Raw genomic sequence first — 22,705 nt, forward strand, 5'->3', positions numbered from 1 at the left:
CCCATCGCCACTTGTGGAAATCCACCACTCCACATGGGAAATCTCTGCTTTCCAATCAATATGTTCTAAGTGTACATCACTACTCAACACACAAACCAATGGCTGGGACCACCTGCTGGACGCCACTAAAGGACTGCTGTGCAGCTCAGCAGTGAGGGGCCCTGGGCCCTGGGCAGGAGCAGACTCTGCAGCCCCCTTTGCCAAGCTGGAAGGATGGCTCTCTGACACAGCACCAACATGTCCCTGATCTCCAACTTGAAGAAATGGCTAGTGGAAAGGCAGAATGACCCCACCCCCATGGGCCCAGAACCTCAGCGTGTGCCCAGCCATGGACCTCTGAGCACCCACCCCCCCAGCAGCCGGAAAGGTTCCTGAAGCAGAGGCAAAGCAGACAGGGACATGCTTTATTTTGATGGCTGACCCACAGCCCTCACCGAGGCCACTATGTACACACACACACACACACGGGGTGCTTTACTTCTTGGTCTCCTCCTCCTTGGACAGGGTCTTGATGATCTCCTCCTTCTTGGCCTGCAGGCGCTCTTCCCGGCGCTTGCGGGCTTCCTTGGTCTTGGACCTGCGGGCCTCGGCCTGGTCAGCCAGGAGCTTCTTGCGGGCCTTGTCGGCCTTCAGCTTGTGGATGTGCTCCATGAGGATCCGCTTATTTTTGAACACGTTTCCCTTCACCTTCAGGTACAGGCTGTGGTACCTGCGGGGGCGAGGAGTCCTGGTGAGTGATGGGCAGGCCCTACAGGCTGCTCCCAACCATGGTGGCTGAGCTGCAGCATCGCCTCCTATTCCCCCATGCTGCTGGGACCGTGTTCCCTAAGACTGCCTGGCAACCAAGTTCAGCTCTTAAGCTGGTCTGAATGATCATGGAGAAAAAGGACTAGAACAGGAAAGCTTTCTTAGAATGGCGCTGTATGTGAGGCCAGGGCGCTGGCTCTGGAGGACAAGCTCCCCATCCCAAGCATGCCCTGGATTTCAGCCCAAAGTCAAGAGTGCACGTACATGTGGCGGTCAATCTTCTTGGACTCCCGGTATCTCCTGAGCAGGCGGCGCAGGATCCGCATCCTTCTCATCCAAGTCACCTTCTCCGGCATGCGAGCGTTGGCTGTACCCTTACGCTTCCCTGCAGCAGAGCCAGCCATGAGCCCCCACCCAGGCCCACTCCAAACTCCACACCAGTTACTGGTGCCACTCCATTCAGCTCTTGGTTCCCCCAAATAAGTATACAGATTCCTTGGCACATTGTATGGACTCAGGTAATTCCAAGCCCAACATCACTGCCAAACTCCCGATTTGCATCCAAGGACAAAGCACAAGTATCGGGCCTTGGAGAAAACAGGAAGATCCCACTCACCTATGCCCATGTGCCTGCCTTTCCTGCGTGCCAGGGTGTTCTTCCGGCACCGAGCCCGGGAGTGGACGGTCACTGGTTTGCGGATAATCAGCCCATCCTTAATCAGCTTCCGGATCTGCTGGCCTGCAAGACACGATGTACCTGGTCAGCTGGCTGCAGGCCAGCCACACCTGCTGCCCAATCGATTGACTAAGTAAAGATGGTGGTAGGGAAGCAGGCACTTGGGACAGCCATGTGGGATACCCACATTCCACAGCAGAGTGCCCGGTCCAGGTCTCAAGCCACATTTCCAATCTACCCTCCAGCTAATGGGTACAAGTTGTGGGTCCCTGGCCTTGGCGTGATCCAGCCCTAGGTGCTGTGGGTATTTGGGAAAAGAACCAGCAGATCAATTTCTTTTCTTATTTACTTTTACTGGAAAGGCAGATACACAGAGGAGACAGATCTTCTATCTGCTGGTTCACTCAAGTGGCTATAAAGGCCGGAGCCAAGCCAATCCAAAGCCAGAGGTCAAGAGCTTCCTTTAGGTCTCCCATGCAGTTGCAGGGTCTCAAGACTTTAGATCATCCTCTACTGCTTTCTCAGGTCACAAGCAGTGAGCTGGATGGGAATTGGAGCACCTGAGACAAACCAGCACTCACGGGATCCCAGCAGTTGTAAGGTAAGGATTTAGCCACTGGGCTAACTGCACTGGGCCAAACTTGCTCTCCTTTACAAATAAACCTAAATCAAAAATCTAAAAAGAGAACTACTGGTTATCTCATGCCTTTAAAAATGTTTTTCTGAGGTCCAGCACATAAAAAGTGGCACCTTTACCCGCTGTACCACAATGCCAGTTGCTTGCATTAAAACAAGATGCCAGGGGTCACCGCAATTCCCCACCCCTCATGGCCAGGTTTACTTTGAAATCCCAGTTGTTGGACTACCATTTCTTTAGCGCACGCACACACAAAAAACCCCATTCGAGATATACTAATTAATACTGTGTGCCTCTAACTTCTGTGCTGTGCTGCGGATGACCAGAAGGAAAAGCTCTCCCCTCCCCCATGGCCTGCCTTCTGCGACTCCCAGATTCCCGAGCATTCAGTACAGAGTAATCCCCCATCTGACACGAGGGGAGAGGAAGGACTCACGGGAGTTGGCATTAGCGATCTCGTTGGTTTCATTGGGGTCCAACCAGACCTTCTTCTTGCCGCAGCGGAGCACGCTGGAGGCGAGCCTCTTCTGAAGCCTGAGCATACTGGGGGGGCACACGGCAGACGACATCAGCCCGGAGGACTGCTGCTTGCCACCCCTGCCCTCTGAAATCTTCCAGTGCGAGAACTAAAACCGCGCGGGACGCAGCACCTGTCCCCTCACCCCGCGATCCCCTCACTTCTCTAAGCCTCAAGTTACTTTGAAAAGCAAAAATGCTTTTTTTCCCCTTCACTTTCTCGTCTTAGCTCATTAGCAAACTACAGCCAGCCAGCTTTATCGATTTCGGAAACCAGCGACCAATTACGGAGAAGCCACGGGTCGCCTCGGCACGCCCTGCCGTCGTAGGCCCCAAGAAGGCCATGCCCGGTCCCCGGGCCGCTCCCGAGGCCCCAAGGAGGCCATGCCCGGTTCCCGGGCCGCTCCCGGGCCCCACTGAAGCCATGCCCGGTCCCCCGGCCGCCCGCGGCCCACACGTCGCTGCGCCGGCCCTTCCGGGTCCCGAGCGCCCGCGACGCCACCGGCCTACCCCGCGCCACGTTCCCGCGGCCAGGGCCTCGTTCCACCCCGTGCTCCGGGGCCGGCCGCATCGCGGGCGGCTCTCCGCCATCTCCTCCCCCGGCGGCCGCGGCACCGAGCCCGCCGTCCGCCTCCCAAGCCCGGCTCGGCCCACACCGGAGCCGCGCGAGCCCTCACCTCATGGCTGCGGCCGAGGAGGCGAAAGGAAAGAACGCAGCCAGCCCGGGCTCCTCCCATTATCTGGGAAGGGGAGAGCCCAACACTTGCTTCGCTTTCATCTGTATTCCCTTCCGTTACTTTCATACGATGTCACCCCCAAATTCCTTGCATCTTCCACAAAGACCTTTGGTATTAGAAACCTAATGTCGGATATCGGTTTTAAATGAAAAAACTTAGAAATATACCCCTCCTGTCGAGCCAGGTGGTATAGTCCAACTTCCAGGAGACATGCGCAGTAAGGCAAACCCGGTCAGGTGGGGTTGGGTGGCCGGAAGTGGTGTTGGGTCGCGCAGGCGGAGGAAGGAAGGTCTTCTCGGGGCGGCCTCCTCGCGCGCTGGCCGCATCCGTGATTAGCGGGGTCTAAATTAGTGAAGGGAACGCTGAAGAATAACGACGGCAGGCGTCGAAGACAACCTCGTATTCACTCTTGAGATAGACTGGGAATCTGAGGCACGAAATAGGTCACCCAAGACTTGAGGTTTTGGTCCACTGCAGGCCCCTTAGCGTCCTCCTGTGTGGGGTGGACCTGGTCCTCGTTGTGAGAGTCCAATGCATTGTCCTGAGCAGAGGGCGGGAAGCTGTCGTGTTTAGCTGGCGCTGTACTGCAGTGGACACGCAGCCTGGCTAGTACAACACGCAGAGTTCTGCATTGGCCGAGTGAGAGAACGATTGAGAAAAGTTAAAAAAAAAAAAAAAAGATTTCGGATGGTGGCACCAACCGTAATCCTTTCTTCTTTCCGTGGACTACCCCTCGTAAGCGTTCTGGGATTCAGGAAACTCAAATCCGAGTGCTGGCTACACTTCTTGGCTCAGTTTGAGCAAATCACCCGGGCTTCTTTCCCCTGAGCTACCCTCGCTGCTAAACAGAAGGTCAAGAAAGAGAGTATACGTGTGCGCCACTCTCATTTTGCAGTCAAGGTCACATTGCTGGGGCAGGTTGTGAAGCAAGGGCTGTTCCTGTCCTGCCAGGCCCGCTTGTCCCCAGGACTGGTGAGATCCTTGCCCAGGGTTGGAAACTGTTTATGGAACGGGATGATGGGGCTGCAGCCTGTGCCCAGTCCCAAGGTGATGTGCTCAGACATGACTGGCTGTGCACCTGTCAAACTTAGGTGGAGGGGGGATCTCCAGTGCATTCAGCCAAACCTGGCCAGCTGGTCTTAATTGTGGAGTTCCTAAACCTGGGTAAATATTCTCCAACCTGTGTCTCATTTTTGTGGGCCAGGGGAAGGAGTGGCACACAAAGGGATGGGCACCCTGCACCGTGCCTTACATTGTTTCTGCATAGTCCAGCCATCTGTCCTTGAATTCTCCGTCTTCCTGCCCCAGGTGACAAAGATGGTAGTGCCAGGAGTCCCATTTCACGTGAAAGGAACCCCACCCCCAGAGGGGTATCCTGCTCTGTCCAGGGCCTCAGGCAGGTTGGCATCAAGATCTACCCAGGTTGATTCTGCTCTACACCCATCCCGCGGTGTCAGGCAGGCCTGCCATCTGATGTTGGTCAGTGGGTCTTGTCTTGCAGGATTGGGGACCTGCTCTTGCCCTGTGCTGGGCCTTCTGGAGGAGCCTGGGGGATCCTGGCAACTAATTTGAGCAAAAAGACTAGAGTTCCTTGGGACTGCCTATTGCTGTGTGTTGGGATCCCACCCCCACTCATGATGCCCACCCTATCCCACTCCAGAGCTCTGTTGGAGAGGGTCTTTCCGGTTCAGCATGGCCTAGGCCCCACACTGGCGAGAAAGGAGTTAAAGCTGGGTCCCAGAATCACTGGGCTGGCAGCCCAGGCAAGAGTAGGTTGGTGAGACCCGCAGGAGGAGCAGTTTGCACCCCGGGAGGGGGGACGGCACCAGCCTAGGCGCTGGGAATCCGATGGTGCACTGCCCCCCAACGCCGAACCCCAGAGTGTCCCTCTTCCTCACTCCTCCCACCCCCACCCCGTCCCAGCACTCAGCCGGCCGCCCTCACCTCAGGCCTCCGGGGAGCTACCATTGTCTGAGCGCGGCTGCCGCGAAGGGGCTGCGAGGGGCGGAGCCGGGGCGGGCGGAGGGAGGAGGGAGCCCGGGAGGGGGCGGGGGAGATGCTGAGCCTTCAGGGGAGGAGGCGGCGGCAGTGGAGACAGCGCGAGCAGTGGGGCCAGGCAGGAAGGGGGCAGCCGGAGGCCGGACTGGGTGACTCGCCGCTGCTGGCTGCGCTGTGCTGCTGTCGCCTCCGACGGCCTCTCTCCCATGCGCTGAGGGTGCCCGGCTGTGCCGGGCCGGCGGCCGGAGGGGAGGCTCCTCTCCATGGTCCAGAAGACCAGCATGTCCCGGGGCTCTTACCCACCCTCTCAAGAGATCCCCATGGAGGTCTTCGACCCCAGCCCGCAGGTGAGGCGTGGCGGCCGGGGCCGAGGGAAGGGGGTCGCCCGCGTAGACCTCGCTTGGGCTTACTCGAGGAGCACTGGCGAAGAATTGATTCTAGGTGCCGGGCACAGAGGGCAACGGGGGATCTTGCACGCCCCTCGTCCTCCGGGTTCAGTGATTGATGGGCATTTGGCCCGGAGTTGGGCTGCGGTGCTGCGGCGCGGCGCGGGGAGGGGGCGGGTGGGCCGCTTGTCATCGTCACCTTCTCCTCCCGCCTCGCCACTGATTCGGTAGCGGCTCTGGTGGGCTGAGAGCCTAGGATGCTGGTGGGGAGACCTGAGCCTTGAAGGGGAGAATGAGGGGAGCTATGGAGTCAGATAGGCAAGGGGGCAACGAGTAGCACGTTTCAGGGCGCCAGGAGGGAGTGGGTGGGGTGGGGGTGGCACAGGGAAATGGCCAAGGCTCTGGTCAGAGGGCGGTGCCGCCAGGCCTTCACAGACACTGTCCCTCGAGGTAGCGAAGGAGCCAGTCCCTCTCCAGGTCCCCCTGGCAACCTCCTCATCTCCATCCTCGTCTTGAGCTAGCTCCCCTCCCCCCACACCCACGTTGACTTGCCTCTCCACCCCCCCACTTCCCTCCAGCAAGCCGCCTCCAAAGTTTGGAAAGTTGGGTGGGTGCCAATTGGCAGTCCTGGAGGGAAAGAGCTATTTCACCTGGGAGAGAGGTCTGCTGTTCTACCCTCCCCCCCACATACTTTCTCTGTGCCCCCCGGGCTACCTCCAGAAAGGCACAACCCTTCCTGGGCAAGGTGGTGGGTTGCCACAGGGCGACCGACAGTGATCATGGCAGGGCATTTCTTGGATATGTCCTTTTCCAAGGATAGCATTAACTCTTGTGGTGCTGGGACCAGCAGGGAACAACTGCAAGCACCGTGATATGTGGTGAATGGGTATGTAGGGAGATCAGATCAGACCTAAAAATATCTCCTTCATCTACCCCAGGCCCATCAGAGCCCATGAGGCAGCTGCCTAGGGCCTTCCTCCCAGCTGTCCCCTGTCCCTCTGAGCGCCACTCCCTTTGGACCGGGTCTGGGCTGCTGTTGGCAGCTAGGGCTTACTGGGGGCTCCTCTGAGGTTTGTTGGGAAGCTCAGAGCTAAACTGGTTATCAGCCTACTTTGAGAGAAGAGCCAGAGAGGAGATGTCTGCAAGGGTCCTGTGTGCCCTTCTTACTCATGCCCCATTCTTGTTCTACCCAGGAGCAAGGACCCCCAGGCTGGCCCAGCTCATGAGGCTCCTTGGTTGCAGTTGGGGCTCGGATGTCTGAACCCTCAGACATCTTCATCCTCCCTAGGGCCAGCTGTGGAGATGTGAAATGGGCAGGGCAAGGAAGCAGCTCCTTTCACGGGAAGCCCTGAATCCCAGTGTTTAGCTGTGGGAGTGGGCAGGTAGTATCCACTCCTCTCAGGCTGGGCTACTACAGGGACCTGTGGCCTGTGTGCTAGGCCTGGCTTGGGGTGGGGCCAAGTTTAGATTGACACGGCCTGGTGGGTACCATGGGAATGGGGCGTGGGCAGTGGCAGCTGTAAGGAGATGGGGTGGAAGCTTGATCCTGGTTGCCCCCTTGTGGAGGGGTGTGGTCACTGTGACTGTGAGGAACAGGATGGGAGTTGGGGTGGGGAGCAAAATCTACCCCCAGGGATGCCAGGCCAGTTTCTAGGGTTGGATGTTTACTTTCCACACCCATTTCCCCCACTCCCAGTTCCCAGAAATCTAGCCTTGGGGTTCCAAAAGCTCAGAGCTGCCATCCTCCTCCTTGCCAATGCGGGAAAGCCAAGCCAAGCTGGACTGGTGAGGTCTCTTCCCTCTGGGGGACCCTCCCTCCAGCTGCGGGGAGACTGAGAGGAGGGGGACTTCCGCCATTTCTCTAGGCAAAGGGGTGCTGCAGGAAGCCTCTCCTTCTCCCAGAGGCCTCTGGAGCCTACCCAGCATCTTAATTAGCTTCACTGCCTAATGAGGCCTCCGCCTCCCAGCCAGTCGTGGCGTGAGTGTGTGTGTGTGTGTGTATACGCATGCCTGCTGGGGCTCCCCGGCCTGCCTGTGGTCTGGGAAGCTGGGGACGCTCCTTCACCTCAGGCTATACCACCTCAGGCCAGGGACACAGCGGATGCTCCACTGTGGGAGTGAGATGTGACCCAGGCTTGGCTGAGGCTCTGGGTTCTGCAAGGTGAGGGTTGGGAGAGTTCCTTCCTGATCCCACGCATCTTTCTCTCCACCTTCCACAGGGCAAATACAGCAAGAGAAAAGGGCGCTTCAAACGGTCCGATGGGAGCACATCTTCTGACACGACATCCAATAGCTTTGTCCGCCAGGTACCCCCCTCCCTGGGAGGCTGGGGGAACACAGGGAGGTGGCTACTGGTGGAGGGTGGCTCCGGGGAGCTGCCTTTACTGCTTCCTATAGGCACCCTTCCGCCTGTCATTTGTCACCTGCTTGGAACCACCCCATCATCCTGGCATCCCATGACCTACCTGCTCATGGGTGTACTATTAGCTGCACCCACTGCCTCAGCCTCCGCCCCCGCCAGCCCCTCCCCCGGCACCAGGCACCAGCCTCTGCTGCCTGCCTGCCTGCGTCATCTCATTCAGGGACAGCCTGGCCTGCCTCCTCCAAGCTTGCCTCGGGCTGTCACCCACTCCCCCTGCCGGCTGTCTGCTTCCATGTCCTCCCCCGGGATCTGTGACTGGGTAGGGTGGAGGCAGATCCTAGGAAGTGAGGAGTGGAGACATTTGGGTCCCTGGGACCCTGCTGCCATAGGGCTGACTCTCGTTTCCTGTACCCCGATGTGACTGTTGAATGTGTAGAGGGAAGGCATGTTGGCAGGGACAGGAAGGGTTTGACCTAGGTCTGTATCCCTGACCAGGCAAGGGAGAGCTGAAGCTGGCATTCTGGAGTCCTGTGTGTGGTGTCAGTGAGGTGCTGCCTTCTCGGTTCTGATTGCCAGCCCCAGGCTTTCTGCAGCTCAGGGAGAGACAAGGAGGCAGGCCTGTGGTTGCTATGGCTACGGAGCAGCTCTGTAAAGCCTGGGACCTGGAAAAGGAAAGAGAGGCTTGGACTCAGACAAGGGCAAGGAGCATGCTGAGGAGGAACTGGTCAGGGTGCACAGGTGAGGGTAGAGCGGGGAGGTGAGGAAGAGGCGGATACAGGCAGATCTAGTGCAGATTGGAGCTAGGTTCTTCTGTTTCCACACCACGTGGCACTCTGAGATTCGGGAAGGGAAGCCCTACACGCCGGGGTCTCCCTGGTCTACAAGTAGACAGGAAGTCCTTTCTTCCATCGCTGCCTCATCCTTTCAGTTGTAGGACTGGGCCCAGGCCAGGGAGACTGCTGCTCTGTTTTATTGTCCCTCTTGGCAGAAAATGGTCTTGAGTCCTTCAGTATTTGCTAATCCAGGGGAGCAGACCCCCCATCTCAGATTCTCCTCTCGGCTCTGGATTCTGACCTCCCCAGGAGGTGGTGGGGAGTTGGGGGGGTAGTCCTTGCCACATCTCTGAGCTAAATATACCCCAGCAGTTTGCACATGTAGCAACTCTGCTTGTAACCTGAGCCCCTGGGGGGGACGGGCAGTGTGGGCTACCCCCAGGCCAGCAGGGCCAGGCACTGAGGGTGCCGGAATGGAGGTGCCCAGCCGGACTCTGGTGGTGGTGAGCTGGGGATGGGTGAGGGTGGTAGGTGGGCGTAGCAGCCCCTCAGGAAAGCCGGTGGCAGGGCCTCCCCTATAGGTTGTCTTTGCTGTTCCTTGTGTTTTGCTGTCTCCCACCGTTTCTGGTGTATGTGAGTGTGTGTGTTTATGTGTGTACAGGTGTGCATGTGTGTGCAGGTGCACCTGCTCCGTGTTGGGGTCAATGAGTGCCTCTCTGCCTCTGTCGTGTTTCTCTGGCTCTGTGGTGTCTGTCCGCTTGGAGGGCTGTGTCTGAAAGGTTAGAGAAAGATCCGGGAGCTGACTGTCCTCCCTCCAGTGCGTCCCGTTTCCCAACTTCTCATAGCAACCCTCACCTCTACCCCACTCCTTCCCTTGCAAGTCTTCCACCTACACCGTTTGACAGGGAGAAGGATGGGTGAAGATACCAACTAAAATGGCCAGGTGACCCTCAGGAAAGAACCCCCATGCCCCCGCAGTCCTGTTCTTTCCTCATATTTCCTCCCACTTTCACCCAGCACCACCCCTGTACAGCTACCCACAAGTCCACACCTCCTGCCCTTGGCGTGTCTCCCACCCTCAGGGATGCAGCACCCTGTTGTGCCCCATGGGATGCACTCACGCAGAACTGCACCCACTTAGTCATGTACAGCCAGCACCCACCACACAGCACGCCCTCAGACACTTGCCGTCACACACTGAGGGTACGCGTGAATCAGTATCTCCATGCCCTGTTGCAAGAGGTCTGCACAGGCTGTATATGTGTCTCACACGTGCATGTGTGTTCCTGTAGGAGTTCCTTGCACTCCAGGCAGGCCAGTGCTACTGAGGCCAACTTCCTGGCACAGTTGGCTCCTGACCTGCCTTAACCCTGATACCTGGTAGCTTGTAGATCTGGGGAAAGGGCTGCCTTGAAGTTTGCTCTTAACTTGCTTCCTGTGCCTGCACCAGTCTGAGAATCTTGGGTTCTATTTAGTATTTTCCAAAACCTGAGGCCTGGGGCTCTGAGTAGGGTGGCCTGCTTCCGGTGGTACCAGCTAAACGTGCAGGGGACATAGGGGTGGAACTCCTGCCCATCAGAAGATGGCAACATCTCTGATGGTCCGTCTGACCCAGTGGGCTGCTCAGGGCTGGTAGTGCAAAGGACTCAGGACTCAGCTAGTGGCTGCAACCCAGGGCAGTGACCCTATGGGACTTCCACTGAGAAGATTTCAGCCTGGGGAGGGAAGGAGGAGCAGGGAGTGGAGACGAGTCCCCTGGCATTCCTCCCTTGTGCGGTGCCCCTATCAGGTTCCCACCCCTCCCTGGGCCCCAAGCAGCTGTCCTTGGACCTGCCTTAACCCTCTGCTTGCTGTTGTCACCCTTTCTAGAGCCATTCTGCTCCTGGGGGCCTGTCCATCTTAGCACCTTCCTGCATCACCCCACCCCTTCCACCTAACACCACTTTCTCCCAGTCTTGCAGTATCACATTAGGCCAGCATGGGCTTCAGTCATCAGCAATTGGGAACACCTCCATGTCCTTCCAGGCCCAGGCCTGGGGGAGGTAATGCTGGCCCTGAGCTGGCTGTTTCTGCTTCCAGGGCTCTGCTGAGTCCTATACCAGCCGTCCATCGGACTCTGACGTGTCCCTGGAGGAGGATCGGGAAGCCTTAAGGAAGGAGGCAGAGCGCCAGGCGTTAGCCCAGCTGGAGAAGGCCAAGGTGAGAAGCATGGGGAGGGACTATGCTGGCATTGATTCTCCTGCTCCCAGGCCCGAGCGGGAGCCTGCACAGACCAGGGCCAAGGCTGAGCCCAGCCGCTTCTTAGTGGTGTGTCCCTGCAGTTGTCTGTTGGGCATGGGCTTTAATCCCTCACTCTTTTCCCGGCATCCAATGTGCCTGATACAGATCTGACATGCTATAGGAGCTCTTCCTGGCATCAAGCATCTTGGGCTAGAGTCCCAGCCCTGACTTCTTTCTAAAATTTATGAATTTTAGGGATGGCGCTGTGGCATAGTAGGTTAAACTTCTACCCACAGCACTGGCATCCAATATGAGCTGCTGCTCTTCTCATCCAACTCCCTGCTTATGCCCTGGGGAAGCAGTGGAGGATGGCTCAAGTTCTTTGGACCCTGCACCCATGTGGGAGACCTGGAAGAAACTCCAGGATCCTGGCTTTGCATCAGCTCAGCTTTGGCCATTGAAGCCATTTGGGGAGTAAACCAGCAGATGGAAGATTCTCTCTTTCTCTCTCCCCCCTTCTCTCTATAGTTCTGCCTTTCAAATCAAAATAAAATAAACCTTTAAAAACTTTATTTCAAAGGCAGAATGAGAGAGATCTCTCTTCAGCTGATTCATCCCCTAAATACCAGTTATAGCTTGGCCTGCGTCAGCCCAAAACCAGGAGCCTAGAATTCAATCTTGGTCTCCCACATGGATGGCAAGGACCCAGCCGCCTGAGTTGTCAATGCTGCCTCCAAGGGTGCGCAGCAGTGGGCAGAGGAAGTGGACAGTGGAGCAGAGGCTTGGACCCTGGCCCTGTGTGATGGGACGCGGCCCGCCCGAGCTGTGGCTTTGTCACACCTGGTTCTCAGGAGCTCTGTGGTTTTCTTTCTGGATCCTCGGCAGTATTCACTAGAATGAAGAAAGTGATTATCCTTTACTTCACTGATTCTTTGTTAGGAGGAATGCATAATGCAATACCTGTCGCACTGACCAGGGGCCATGATCTGATTAGCAGCAGCATCCTCATTCCTCTGCTGGCCAGCTCTCAGCGCTCCTAGGCCACCGGAGTTACCATCTCTGGGCCTTCCCAGAGAGGGAGCCATTCCATTCTCTGCCTGCCTTTGTACTGTGAAAGTTCACCTACTTGGGGACAACCTCTGTGTGATCACCGCCCCAGAATCTCATGCAGTTTAACCCTCTGCTTCCTGCTCTCCCCCTCATGTCTCCTCTAGACCAAGCCTGTGGCATTCGCTGTGCGGACAAATGTCGGATACAACCCATCTCCAGGGGATGAGGTGCCTGTGCAGGGGGTAGCCATCACCTTTGAGCCCAAGGACTTCCTGCACATCAAGGAGGTGGGGAGAACACTTGGGGAGGGTGGAGGCAGCGCTAGGGGGTGGGTGGGGAGGGCTGAGTCCTGCACTTCAGGGTTGACTCTTCTCTGTGACCTCTGACACACCTCGCCCTCTTTGACCCTCGGGAGTTCTTGCTAAATGAGCTGGTGTTGCCTAGGGGCTGTCTTGAGAGAGAGGCCATCCGAGGCCAGAGAAGGTGCTGGTCATGAAATGATCCTGGAATGGCTGGGTGGGGAGAGGACACATCAAAAGCTGGAGTTGGCAGTATGCACTATTGAGTTGGGGCATGCTAGTCTGGGGTGGCATCCTGGGGAGGTGGTTGCTGTCTGTGCCTTCAATGTCCCATTTGCTGTCTCCCTGCTGCCCACCTGCAGAAGTACAACAATGACTGGTGGATAGGTCGGCTGGTGAAAGAGGGCTGTGAGGTTGGCTTCATCCCCAGCCCCGTCAAACTGGACAGCCTGCGCCTGCTGCAGGAACAGAAGCTGCGCCAGAACCGCCTCAGCTCTAGGTGCCTGGCTGGGGTGGGGTGCTCCAAACCTCAGCAGGGGGCCCTTTAGACCTGAGGTCACAGAACTGCTGGCAGCATTATTTGCTGGGTTGGGGAAGGGCCCTGGGGAGAAGGGTGACAGCCCAGGAGGTGTGGGTGGAGGGAGGTGTCAAAAGTCCCCACCCCCAAAGCCACCCCCTTCGCTCACAGGCTCCATTTGCCTCTGCCCACACAGCAAATCAGGCGACAACTCCAGCTCCAGTCTGGGTGACGTGGTGACTGGCACACGCCGCCCCACACCCCCTGCCAGTGGTAAGAGCTTCCGAGACCCCAGGGTGAGAGGGGGAAGCTCCTAGATGGGTTGGTCTTCCCTCCCACCTCCTTACCTGTTCCCCGCCCCACCCCAGCCTGATCCCTCCTCCCCTGAAGTAGGAGCCACCCTAACCCTTAATTTCCCAACCACATGTAGTGGCATCCCGTCCGTGAGGATGAGGAATGGGCCTCCCCACATGCTAGGCCTGTGTGTCTCCCCACCCCCCCCCCCCCCCCGCCACCTTCGCCTTTCTGGTAGCTTCATCTCTCTGCCTGCGCCCCACCCCCCATCCATTTCTCCCAGCCCCGTTCCATTCACCTCTTCTTCTTTCTTCTCCCCATCCCACCCCTGCGTTCTGTGTCTCCACGTCCACCTCACTCCTCCCCACTTCGCCTCCCTCCCCCCTCTCTCCTGACTCGCCGGTCCAGGTAACGAAATGACTAACTTAGCCTTTGAACTAGACCCCTTAGACTTAGAGGAGGAGGAGACAGAACTTGGGGAGCAGAGCGGCTCTGCCAAAACTAGCGTCAGCAGTGTTACCACCCCGCCACCTCATGGCAAACGCATCCCCTTCTTTAAGAAGGTATTTCTCACCGAGTTCTTGCAAGATGGGAGGGGGTCCAGTGCTGGTGGGGAGGGCAGTGGAAGGGATGTTGAGGGAGTACAGGTGAAGCCATGGGAATTGGGGGCTTCCTGCTAAGGAGGCAGAGGGTGGGGTAGAGGCTTAGAAGGGCACATCCACGTGCACACGCTGCCCTCCCCACCCCACCCCTCTGCAAATTACCACACTCTGAAAGGCAAGGTCTGGTGGTAAAGGCCCCCCTCTCTCCCAGTGGAGTCTCCTGTGTGTGCCCCACCCTGGCTTGTGGGTGGGAATGGCATTCCTTCTTTGTCCTGTTCTGACCCTGAGTGGGCACATGGTGTATGTTGGGGTGACTGTTGGCTGCACAGTGAAATAGCTAAGGGATCCCTGAAACCAAGCACATTGGCATGCCTTAGGGGCAGGAACTGGACACCAGTTTTGGGGTAGCTACCCTCCCTGGGTCTTTTCTAAGACCCAGAAGGGGTTAGGGTACATCTGACTGTCCCCAAAGCCACTGGACTGGCAGTCCTGCTCCCAGCCCTTGCTCCAGGGCCATCTCTGGTTCCCATGTGGCATGGGGTTCCATCCCCTCTCTCTGGCTCTGTCTGTCACTAACACGCATGCCCTGTTATCTCTCCTCGTTTGCCCACTCTCCCTCCCTTGTCCCGGCTCCCTCTTGCCCTCCACCCCTGCCTGGGTCCCCCCTCCTTCCCCTCTTTTGGCAATCTCTGGATCCAGCCAAACAGAAGCAGAAGTCGGTGAGTATCACAGCTTTCTGTGTCCCCTCCCTGCACCTTGGGATGAGCTGGAGGGACCTTCTAACACCTCTACTCCAATTTCCCTACCTTTTCTGGTTTTCCCTGACCATTCCTCCCTGTCCCCTGCCTCACTCCCACGTCTGGTCTTTGGGGCCAGGGGGTGGAAAGGATGCATGGGGAGCCTATACTGGGGAGAAAGGGGCTAATGCCATCTCCACTCTGGGGTCTCCCCACCCTGCTTTCCCCCAGACAGAGCACGTGCCCCCCTATGACGTGGTGCCTTCCATGAGGCCCATCATCCTGGTGGGACCGTCACTCAAGGGCTATGAGGTAGGAGCCCCTGGAAGGGGAGGTGTACCCAGAGGGGTTCAACTTCCAGAGAGATCCCCTACCCCAAGAGCTGCCAAATCCCTCAGGGATTCCATCCCTCCCTGACGTGCTACCTTGTGCGGCCTCAGGAACCAGAGTGTGCCTTGGCTCAGACCCAGAAGGGAGCCCGCCCCCGGAGAGGTCCCTTCATCTTAGAAGTTGCAGAAGGGGATGGAATGTGGGGTGCAGACATCCACCACAGCAGCAGCTCCTGAGTGGCTTTAAGTGCCTGGCTTCTCCCTGATCCCTCTTCTATTCCTTCCCGACTCCTCCTTCCCTCCCACCTTCCTGACTCAGGTGACAGACATGATGCAGAAGGCTTTGTTTGACTTCCTAAAGCATCGGTTTGATGGCAGGTAAGACCCTGAGGCCATGGGCTAACAGTTCTAGAGGGAGTCTGGTGGACACGCACAAGGTGTTCTAGCCACCCTGAGCCCTGACTCCCCCTCATGTCGCTGCCACCCAGGATCTCCATTACGCGGGTGACAGCCGACATCTCTCTGGCGAAGCGCTCTGTCCTCAACAACCCCAGCAAGCACATCATCATTGAGCGCTCCAACACCCGTTCCAGCCTGGGTGAGCCCTTCACCACCTGCTTGCCTGCCAGCCTGCCACGGCCCTTCCTTCTCTTCTGGGCAGGCTATGGGAGGAGTGGGAGGGGGCAGAGGGCAGGTGGCACGGGTTCCAGAAGCACCCTCTCCCTACAATTCACTGTGTCCTGTGGGACTCTTTTACATTCTGCCTTCTCCATGACCAGCTGAAGTGCAGAGTGAGATCGAACGCATCTTTGAGCTGGCACGGACCCTCCAGCTGGTGGCTCTGGATGCAGACACCATCAACCACCCGGCCCAGCTCTCCAAGACCTCACTGGCGCCCATCATTGTTTACATCAAGATCACCTCTCCCAAGGTGGGTGCGGGAGCTGGGCCCTGGGGAGGGGGCAGCATGGTTTAGAAGGAGTATCCTAGAGTCCTGCCACTTGGGTATAAATTTCTACTGCTTGTTAATTTCACCTCATTCTCTTCTCTGTCACACGCCCCTGTGGCCCTTAACAAATGCCTGCTTCAGCTTTGCTAATGTGGTTAGATCTACGCAGGCCACTAGCCTGTCTCCACTCTGGTGGACTCCTCATCCTGGAACCAAAAACCATAGAAAATTCACTTCTTTTTATCACCCAACCACTTGGCTCTTGGGAAACCTCCCCTGGCTTCCCTTGCCTGTCCCTCTCAATGCAAGGGGAAAAATCCTCACATGGACTTGGCAGGAGAGGAGGCTGCTGTGCTGAGTGCTCATGGTGCAGCTCTGCTGTCCTTCTGAGTCTTTGTGGGGACTCAGGACACTCGGGGGAGGAGTTTGGGTGAGGTTTTTCAATCAGAAGACAGAATGGGGTTTGAAACATGTTCAGATTGATTTATGCTGTTTATTGTTGGGTTTCTTGTTTTTATTGAGCTTGTGGTTTGGGGGAATTACTGGGCTTCTGAGACTCAACTTCTATATCTATAAAATGGGATTATTATCTCTCTTGAGTTATGGTTAAGAAGACTGGAGATAGCTGCTATGAACATCCAGTATAGTGTCTGATGAATGCTAGCTACCGGCAATGGCATATTAACATCTGTGAGTTGGACACCCGGGGCCAGTTACTTAACTGTTTTCTGAGGTCTAACTCCCTCACTCCCTCACTTCCTTCCTTCCTTAAAGATGTTTTTATTTGATAAACATAGTGACAGAGAGGGAGAGACACACACACACAGAGAAGTCTTCTATTCACTGATTCATTCCCCAAATGCCTACAACAACCAGGACTGGGCCAGTAGTCAGAGATGCCACCCAGGTCTCCCACATTTCTGGCGGGGACCCCAGAACCTGACCCATCAGCTACTGCCTTCCCAGGAGCATTAGCGGGAAGCTGGAGCTACAACAGAGAGAAGCCAGGACTGTGAGCAGCATTGTGACTTGGGGTGCAGGTGTCCCATGCAGCCCACGCAGCATGGAACCTGCTGTTGCACAGCACCTGTCCCTGAGTCCTCAGTTTTTCCTGAGATACAAGGGAGGAGGAGGACAAAGCGCTGCTGGGGCAGGGCAGGATCAGAGGAGCTAATGGCTGCAGAAGCACTGTGGACTGCAAAGTGGGAGATGATTCCATTTCTTCATTCGGTCGGGGTGGGGGGGTGCACTCTGGAGTCAGGCTGCCTGGCGTGGCCTCCCAGGGCTGGCATTTACCAGCACCATGCTCTCTAACGAGCCACCTAACACCTCTGTGCCTTGGTTTCCTTGTTTGCCACAGAGGCAAGCTCTGATGATTGTTGTGAAGATTATATAGTAAATGAATGAAGTGTGCAAAATGCCTGGTAACTTAGCATTAGATCTGATTTAAAAAAAAAAACAAAAACAGCTCTTAATTTCAAATAAATCTACAAAAGCATTGGAAAAATACTCCAAAGAACTTCTGTTCTTTGAATACCAGTTGTTCAGCTTCACTAATTTTTAAAGATCTATTTATTTATTTATTTACGATATATTTATTTATCTTTTTTAATTTAAAGATTTATTCTATTTTTATTGGGAAGTCAGACAAACAGAGAGGAGGAGAGACAGAGAGGAAGATCTTCCATCCATTGACTTATTCCCCAAGAGGCCTCAACGGCCGAAGTTGAGCCAATCTGAATGAAGCCAAAGCCCAGAGCCTCTTCTGGGTCTCCCACGTGGGTGCAGGGTCCCAAGACACTGTGCCATCCTCAACTGCTTCCCAGGCCACAAGCAGGGAGCTGGATGGGAAGCGGGGTTGCCGGTATTAGAACCAGCACCCATATGGCATCCCAGCACATGCAAGGTGAGGACTTCAGCTGCTAGGCTACCATGCTGGGCCCAATTTAGCAAAATTTTTTAAACTTATTTTATTTTTTGAAAGTCAGAGAGAGAGCAAGTCAGATACAGAGATGGAGACAGTTCCTACCTCTTGGTATATTGTCCAAATGCCCACAGTAAGCTAGAGTGGGTTTGGCTGAAGTCAGGAAGCAGAAACTGAATCCAGGTCTCCCATGTGGGTGGCAGAAACCCAAATACTGGAGCCATCCTAGCTGCCTCCCAGAATGTGCATTGGTAGCAGGTTGGGAACAGGAACCAGAGCCAACTATTGAACCCAAGCCTATGATGTGGAACATGGTATCCTCACCCCTAGACTAAACAGCGACCTCAGACCCACTAATATTTAAAAAATATGTCTATTGAGCCATGAAAAACAGACTGCGGTGGGTGTTTGGCATAGCACTTAAGATCCTGCTTGGGATTGGGACGCCCACATCTTTCCACATATGCTTGGATTAAAGGCCTGGCTCCACTTCTCATTCCAGCTTCCTGCTAATGTGCAGTTCATGAGGCAGTAGGTGATAGCTCAAGTATACCTGGGTCCCTGCCACCCATGTGCGTAACCTAGACTGAATTCCTGGGTCCAGGCTGCCCCTGACCAGGTACTGCAGGCATTTAGGGAGCGGCCCAGTGAATGGATTATCTTTGTCTCTTTCAGATAAAAAATGAAAATTGATTCCTAAAAAATATACAATCTAATTTTTTTTTCAGATTTTCAGAGTTTGCTTATTTATTAGAAAGGCAGATTTACAGAGAGAGGGTAAGACACATACTTACACACACATAAAGAGAGAGATGAGCAAGATCAACCATCCTTGGTTCACTGTCCAAATGGCTGCAACAGGTACAGCTGGGCCAGGCTGAAGCCAGAAGCCAAGTGTTTCATTCAAATCTCCTGTGTGAGCGGAGGGGTTCAAATACTTGGAGCCATCTTCTGCTGATTTCCCAGTAGGTCTGTATTGGAAGTGGAGCAGCCGGGACTCAAACTAGAGCTCATGGGGGATGCTGGTATTTCAGGCAGCAGCTTAGCTTGCTTTACCACAACACCAACCCTAGCACATACAGTCTTTAGTATTATTTATTTGAGAGGCAGAGCTGTCCCATTTTCTGGTTCCTCCCCAAATGCCCACAGTGCTCAGGGCAGGATCAGGCTGAAGCCAGGAGCCCAGGACTGAGTCCAGCTCTCCCACATGGATGGCAGATGGCAGGGAGCCAACTGCTGGAGCCATCATTTGGTGCCTCCCAAGGTGTGCTTTAGCAGGCAGCTGGCCTTAGGAACAGAGCTGGAACTCAAACCTCGGCACACCAGTTTTGGATGCATGTGTCTGAACTAGACTCTCACCAGCTGGACCAAATGCCCACTGTTGGTGGATCATTGCTTCAGAAGTGGCTGAACGGAGAGCCATCAGACCTCCCTGGGCCCTGATCCTCTCTGGCTTCTTATGCTGACTTTGGCCACAACCTGCCCTTCTGACCTGGTGCATTGCCTGTATCCATCCTCCTCTTCTCTCCAAACCAGGTCCTTCAGAGGCTCATCAAGTCCCGAGGGAAGTCTCAGTCCAAACACCTCAATGTCCAAATAGCAGCCTCGGAGAAGCTGGCCCAGTGTCCACCCGTGAGTGCTGGGCCTGGGGGTGGACAGGGAGCACACTGAGGTTCTCTTGGTTTCTTGTGGCCTGTACCGTGCCAGGGGCAGAGCCAGCAGGAACTTCCAAGGCCAGGTGCTGCAGAGTGGTCTTCAGGGAAGAGTGTTGGCCACACAGTCTTGGGAGGTTCAAGCCCCAGCTGGACTCCTTGGTGGGGAGTCCAGCTCCCAGCCCATCTATGTTTGCCTTGAAGGGGGAGTTGGACCCCATACCAAGACCTCCAAGGGCTGTGACTCCTTCCCTTTCTGGGCTTCCAGAGGCCTCTTTTTAACCTTGTCCTTCAACCCCTTGACTCCGCCCACTGCACCTAGGCCATACCCTCAATTTCTTGGTTACGCCCCCTGCTCATCCCAGCCCTGCCCCCTACCCCACCTTCACAGGAAATGTTTGACATCATCCTGGATGAGAACCAATTGGAGGATGCCTGCGAGCACTTGGCAGAGTATTTGGAAGCCTATTGGAAAGCCACACACCCGCCCAGCAGCACGCCACCCAATCCGCTGCTGAACCGCACCATGGCCACTGCAGCCCTGGCTGCCAGCCCTGCCCCTGTCTCCAACCTCCAGGTACAGGTGCTCACCTCGCTCAGGAGGAACCTCAGCTTCTGGGGCGGGCTGGAGACCTCCCAGCAGGGCGACGACACGGTGTCCCCGCAGCAGGAGCACGCCATGTAGTGGGTGCCCGCCCTGCCTTCCCTCCGCCCAGGCTTGGAACTGGAGTGCAGGGAACTTGGGGAAGGAAGAGAAGAGCTTTATTTTGTAAAAAACGTGGTGAGCGGTAGCTTCTGGTGTCTGTGGTCTTTGATGGAACTGGGGCCGGCTTTCTGGGCCGGCTACTTTAGGATTATATCTGCTGCCAGCTGCATGTGTGTGTGGGGGGGTGTTGCAGAGAAAACCCTTGTATTCCTTGGCTGGACTCCACAACCTCATAGAGAGGGAGAGACTAACCTTCCTTCTTCCCTAACCTCTGTGGCCCCTGGGGAGGGACCCTAAGTTCAGGCTGTATGCCCCTCTCCACCCATGGGGCCTCCTCCCGTGGCAGCTGCAGCTGGTTCCTTAGGTTTCAGTTATAAAGAAGTCCACCAAGTTGCCCCACACTGTGGCATTTCACATGGGCCCAGTTGCTCCCTGGGTCTTAGGTGTCTGCTCAGGGGGAGCTGGGAGGTGTGGCTTCCCTTTGCCTCCACAGGGGTCCTACAGCTCCTCCAGACCAACCCCCTCCACCCTAGGTCTTCACAGCTAATCCCAGTCATACTGAAACTGGGCCACAGACATGGGGGTCACTCCCTCAGGGCCACACAGTTGCAAGTGGCAAGGGTCCTAGAACCTGGGCCTTTCCCTGTTCCCTACCTGGTGGCCTCTGGGTGGTATCAATCCTTTCATGTGCCTTTGGTGATGAGGGTATGAGCCAACTTGCCAGCTCCAATGGGGTGGGGGTACCCAGGACCTTGTCTGATGCTTTGAGCCCTTGGGGTGGGGGGTAGAAGAGGAATGGGGCATCAGAGGGGGCGGAGAAACAAGCGTAGGTTCTAGAAGCTCATGGCTGAGGTGTGGTGTGGTCAGGGAAGACCAGGGTCAGTGAGTGTGAGTGAAAAGCCCTAGATGGCTCACCCAGTTGGCCACTAACAGACCAATGAGCTCTTAACCATGATGAACCCATGATGGCATTCCTGCCTTGTAATAGGCTTTCTCCCATAGCTGTGGTCAGAGGTGATGCAGCCTAGGGTGGATGAGGTCGGGCACCCTGTGTCCCTATTAGGGAGCTAGTAAGCCAGGGTCGGTCCTCTGGCTGCTGTCTGCCCGGGTGCCCCTGCCCCAGAGCCAATGCCTGCCTGCGGGTCTCAATGCCCTCACTAACTTTCCTTGCTTTTGTTGTGTTTTTCTCGCCTCCGCCTGACCCGCATGGTGTGTGCCGTCTGTCTGCTAACCAGGGACCCTACCTTGCTTCCGGGGACCAGCCTCTGGAACGCGCCGCCGGGGAGCACGCCAGTGTGCACGAGTACCCGGGGGAGCTGGGCCAACCCCCAGGCCTTTACCCCAGCAGCCACCCGCCAGGCCGGGCAGGCACCCTGCGGGCACTGTCCCGCCAAGACACGTTCGATGCCGACACTCCTGGCAGCCGAAATTCCGCCTACACGGAGCCGGGAGACTCGTGTGTGGACATGGAAACGGACCCCTCGGAGGGCCCAGGGCCTGGAGACCCCGCGGGGGGCTGCACCCCACCAGCGCGGCAGGGCTCCTGGGAGGAGGAGGAGGAAGACTATGAGGAGGAGCTGACCGACAACCGGAACCGGGGCCGGAATAAGGCCCGCTACTGCGCAGAGGGTGGGGGGCCAGTTCTGGGGCGCAACAAGAACGAGCTGGAGGGCTGGGGGCGAGGTGTCTACATCCGCTGAGAACTGGGAGCGAAGACTCGCACCGGGCTTTGTTCTGCCTGCGGGTGCCACCGTGTCCCCCTCCTGGCCGATGCCTTCGCTCAATGTTGAGGGTTTCTTGGGGGAGGGGGGATGAAGTCATTTCGGCAGACCCGTAAGCCCCTCTCCCCCCTCTGCTGTCGATGTTTTCCTGTCGGCTCTGCACGCCGGGGGGGGGGGGTGCTCTCCTTTCTGAAGTGTCCTCTCCCTTCTTGGGGACGCTCCCCTCCCATGCCCAGAGAAAAGGTGCATTAACCCACTTTATCCGCGGGGCTCAGAACGAAGGGCTGTGGTGGTAGTGGAGAAGGGGTGGTCCGCTTCCTGGAGAGCTTTTCTCTCTCATGGGGCCTCCCCCATCCTCACCCCAAGCCCTACATCCTGTTCCTTCATCATGCTCAGCACATACCCCTACTCCAGCTTGCTGGCAGTGGTGCCTGGTGCGTGAGAGCCCTGTAGGAGCTTGTCTGGTGGGTGGGTGGAAGGGAAGGCGGGGCCCAGCACCTGAGCGCAGCCACAGCCACAGCCCCTACCCCATACTCCCACGCCTCAGCCTTTGCCCACCCCAGGAATGAGCTTTGGCTTCACCATCCCCTGCCTGCTCCCCACAGAAGAGGGGACCCCTCCACATCTGAGACCTCCCACCCCAGCCCTGTGTCACCTGGGGTGAAGCCCATGGAACATTCTGGTTCCCCTCATTTTAAACCAAAAAAACCAAAACCCGCTCTGTCACCCTCATCCTGAGGTTCTGGGGCCGGTGCCCAGGAGGTGATCGCCACCTCAGGGTTGCCTGGGCACCCTGGGCTTCCTAAGGGGCCTTGGCTGCTGCTGCTGCTTCCTTTCCCCATGTCCCTCTGGGGTAGCTCTCTGCCGCCCACA

General features: G+C 56.6%; 2 protein-coding genes across 3 annotated transcripts; one reads left to right on the forward strand and one right to left on the reverse strand.

Annotated features, from left to right (window-relative positions):
- Window positions 1–390: 390 nt before the first annotated feature.
- RPL19 (ribosomal protein L19) lies at window positions 391–3,320 on the reverse strand. The gene is made up of 5 exons (XM_004591137.3): window positions 3,254–3,320; window positions 2,497–2,603; window positions 1,364–1,486; window positions 1,012–1,132; window positions 391–709 (listed from the first exon to the last, which is right to left on the reverse strand). The coding sequence occupies exons 1-5, from the start codon at window positions 3,256–3,258 to the stop codon at window positions 475–477; spliced, it is 591 nt and encodes a 196-aa protein (XP_004591194.1). The 5' UTR covers window positions 3,259–3,320; the 3' UTR covers window positions 391–474.
- A 2,050-nt stretch (window positions 3,321–5,370) lies between these two features.
- Window positions 5,371–21,832, forward strand: CACNB1 (calcium voltage-gated channel auxiliary subunit beta 1). Of its 2 annotated transcripts, none has more exons than XM_004591132.3 (14): window positions 5,371–5,658; window positions 7,917–8,003; window positions 10,912–11,031; window positions 12,267–12,389; window positions 12,764–12,900; window positions 13,115–13,191; window positions 13,621–13,775; window positions 14,783–14,863; window positions 15,200–15,258; window positions 15,369–15,478; window positions 15,660–15,811; window positions 19,290–19,385; window positions 19,797–19,982; window positions 21,347–21,832. In XM_004591132.3, the coding sequence occupies exons 1-14, from the start codon at window positions 5,575–5,577 to the stop codon at window positions 21,809–21,811; spliced, it is 1,932 nt and encodes a 643-aa protein (XP_004591189.2). In that variant the 5' UTR covers window positions 5,371–5,574; the 3' UTR covers window positions 21,812–21,832. The 2 variants fall into 2 exon arrangements, with proteins under 2 accessions (XP_004591189.2, XP_004591190.2); XM_004591133.3 differs by lacking the exon at window positions 13,621–13,775 and adding an exon at window positions 14,514–14,533.
- The last annotated feature ends 873 nt before the right edge of the window (window positions 21,833–22,705 follow it).

Source organism: Ochotona princeps, chromosome 17 (genome assembly GCF_030435755.1).
Source record: "Ochotona princeps isolate mOchPri1 chromosome 17, mOchPri1.hap1, whole genome shotgun sequence".
Classification (NCBI taxonomy): Eukaryota; Metazoa; Chordata; class Mammalia; order Lagomorpha; family Ochotonidae; genus Ochotona; species Ochotona princeps.

Coding starts and splice junctions, on each gene's coding strand:
- CACNB1 (XM_004591132.3), top strand. CDS start 5,575: ATGGTCCAGAAGACCAGCATGTCCCGGGGCTCTTACCCACCCTCTCAA. Junction 11,032..12,266: donor CCCAGCTGGAGAAGGCCAAG/GTGAGAAGCATG, acceptor TGTCTCCTCTAG/ACCAAGCCTGTGGCATTCGC. Junction 12,901..13,114: donor CAGAACCGCCTCAGCTCTAG/GTGCCTGGCTGG, acceptor CTGCCCACACAG/CAAATCAGGCGACAACTCCA.
- RPL19 (XM_004591137.3), bottom strand. Junction 1,487..2,496: donor GATCGCTAATGCCAACTCCC/GTGAGTCCTTCC, acceptor CGTGTCTTGCAG/GCCAGCAGATCCGGAAGCTG. Junction 710..1,011: donor AAGAAGATTGACCGCCACAT/GTACGTGCACTC, acceptor TCGCCCCCGCAG/GTACCACAGCCTGTACCTGA.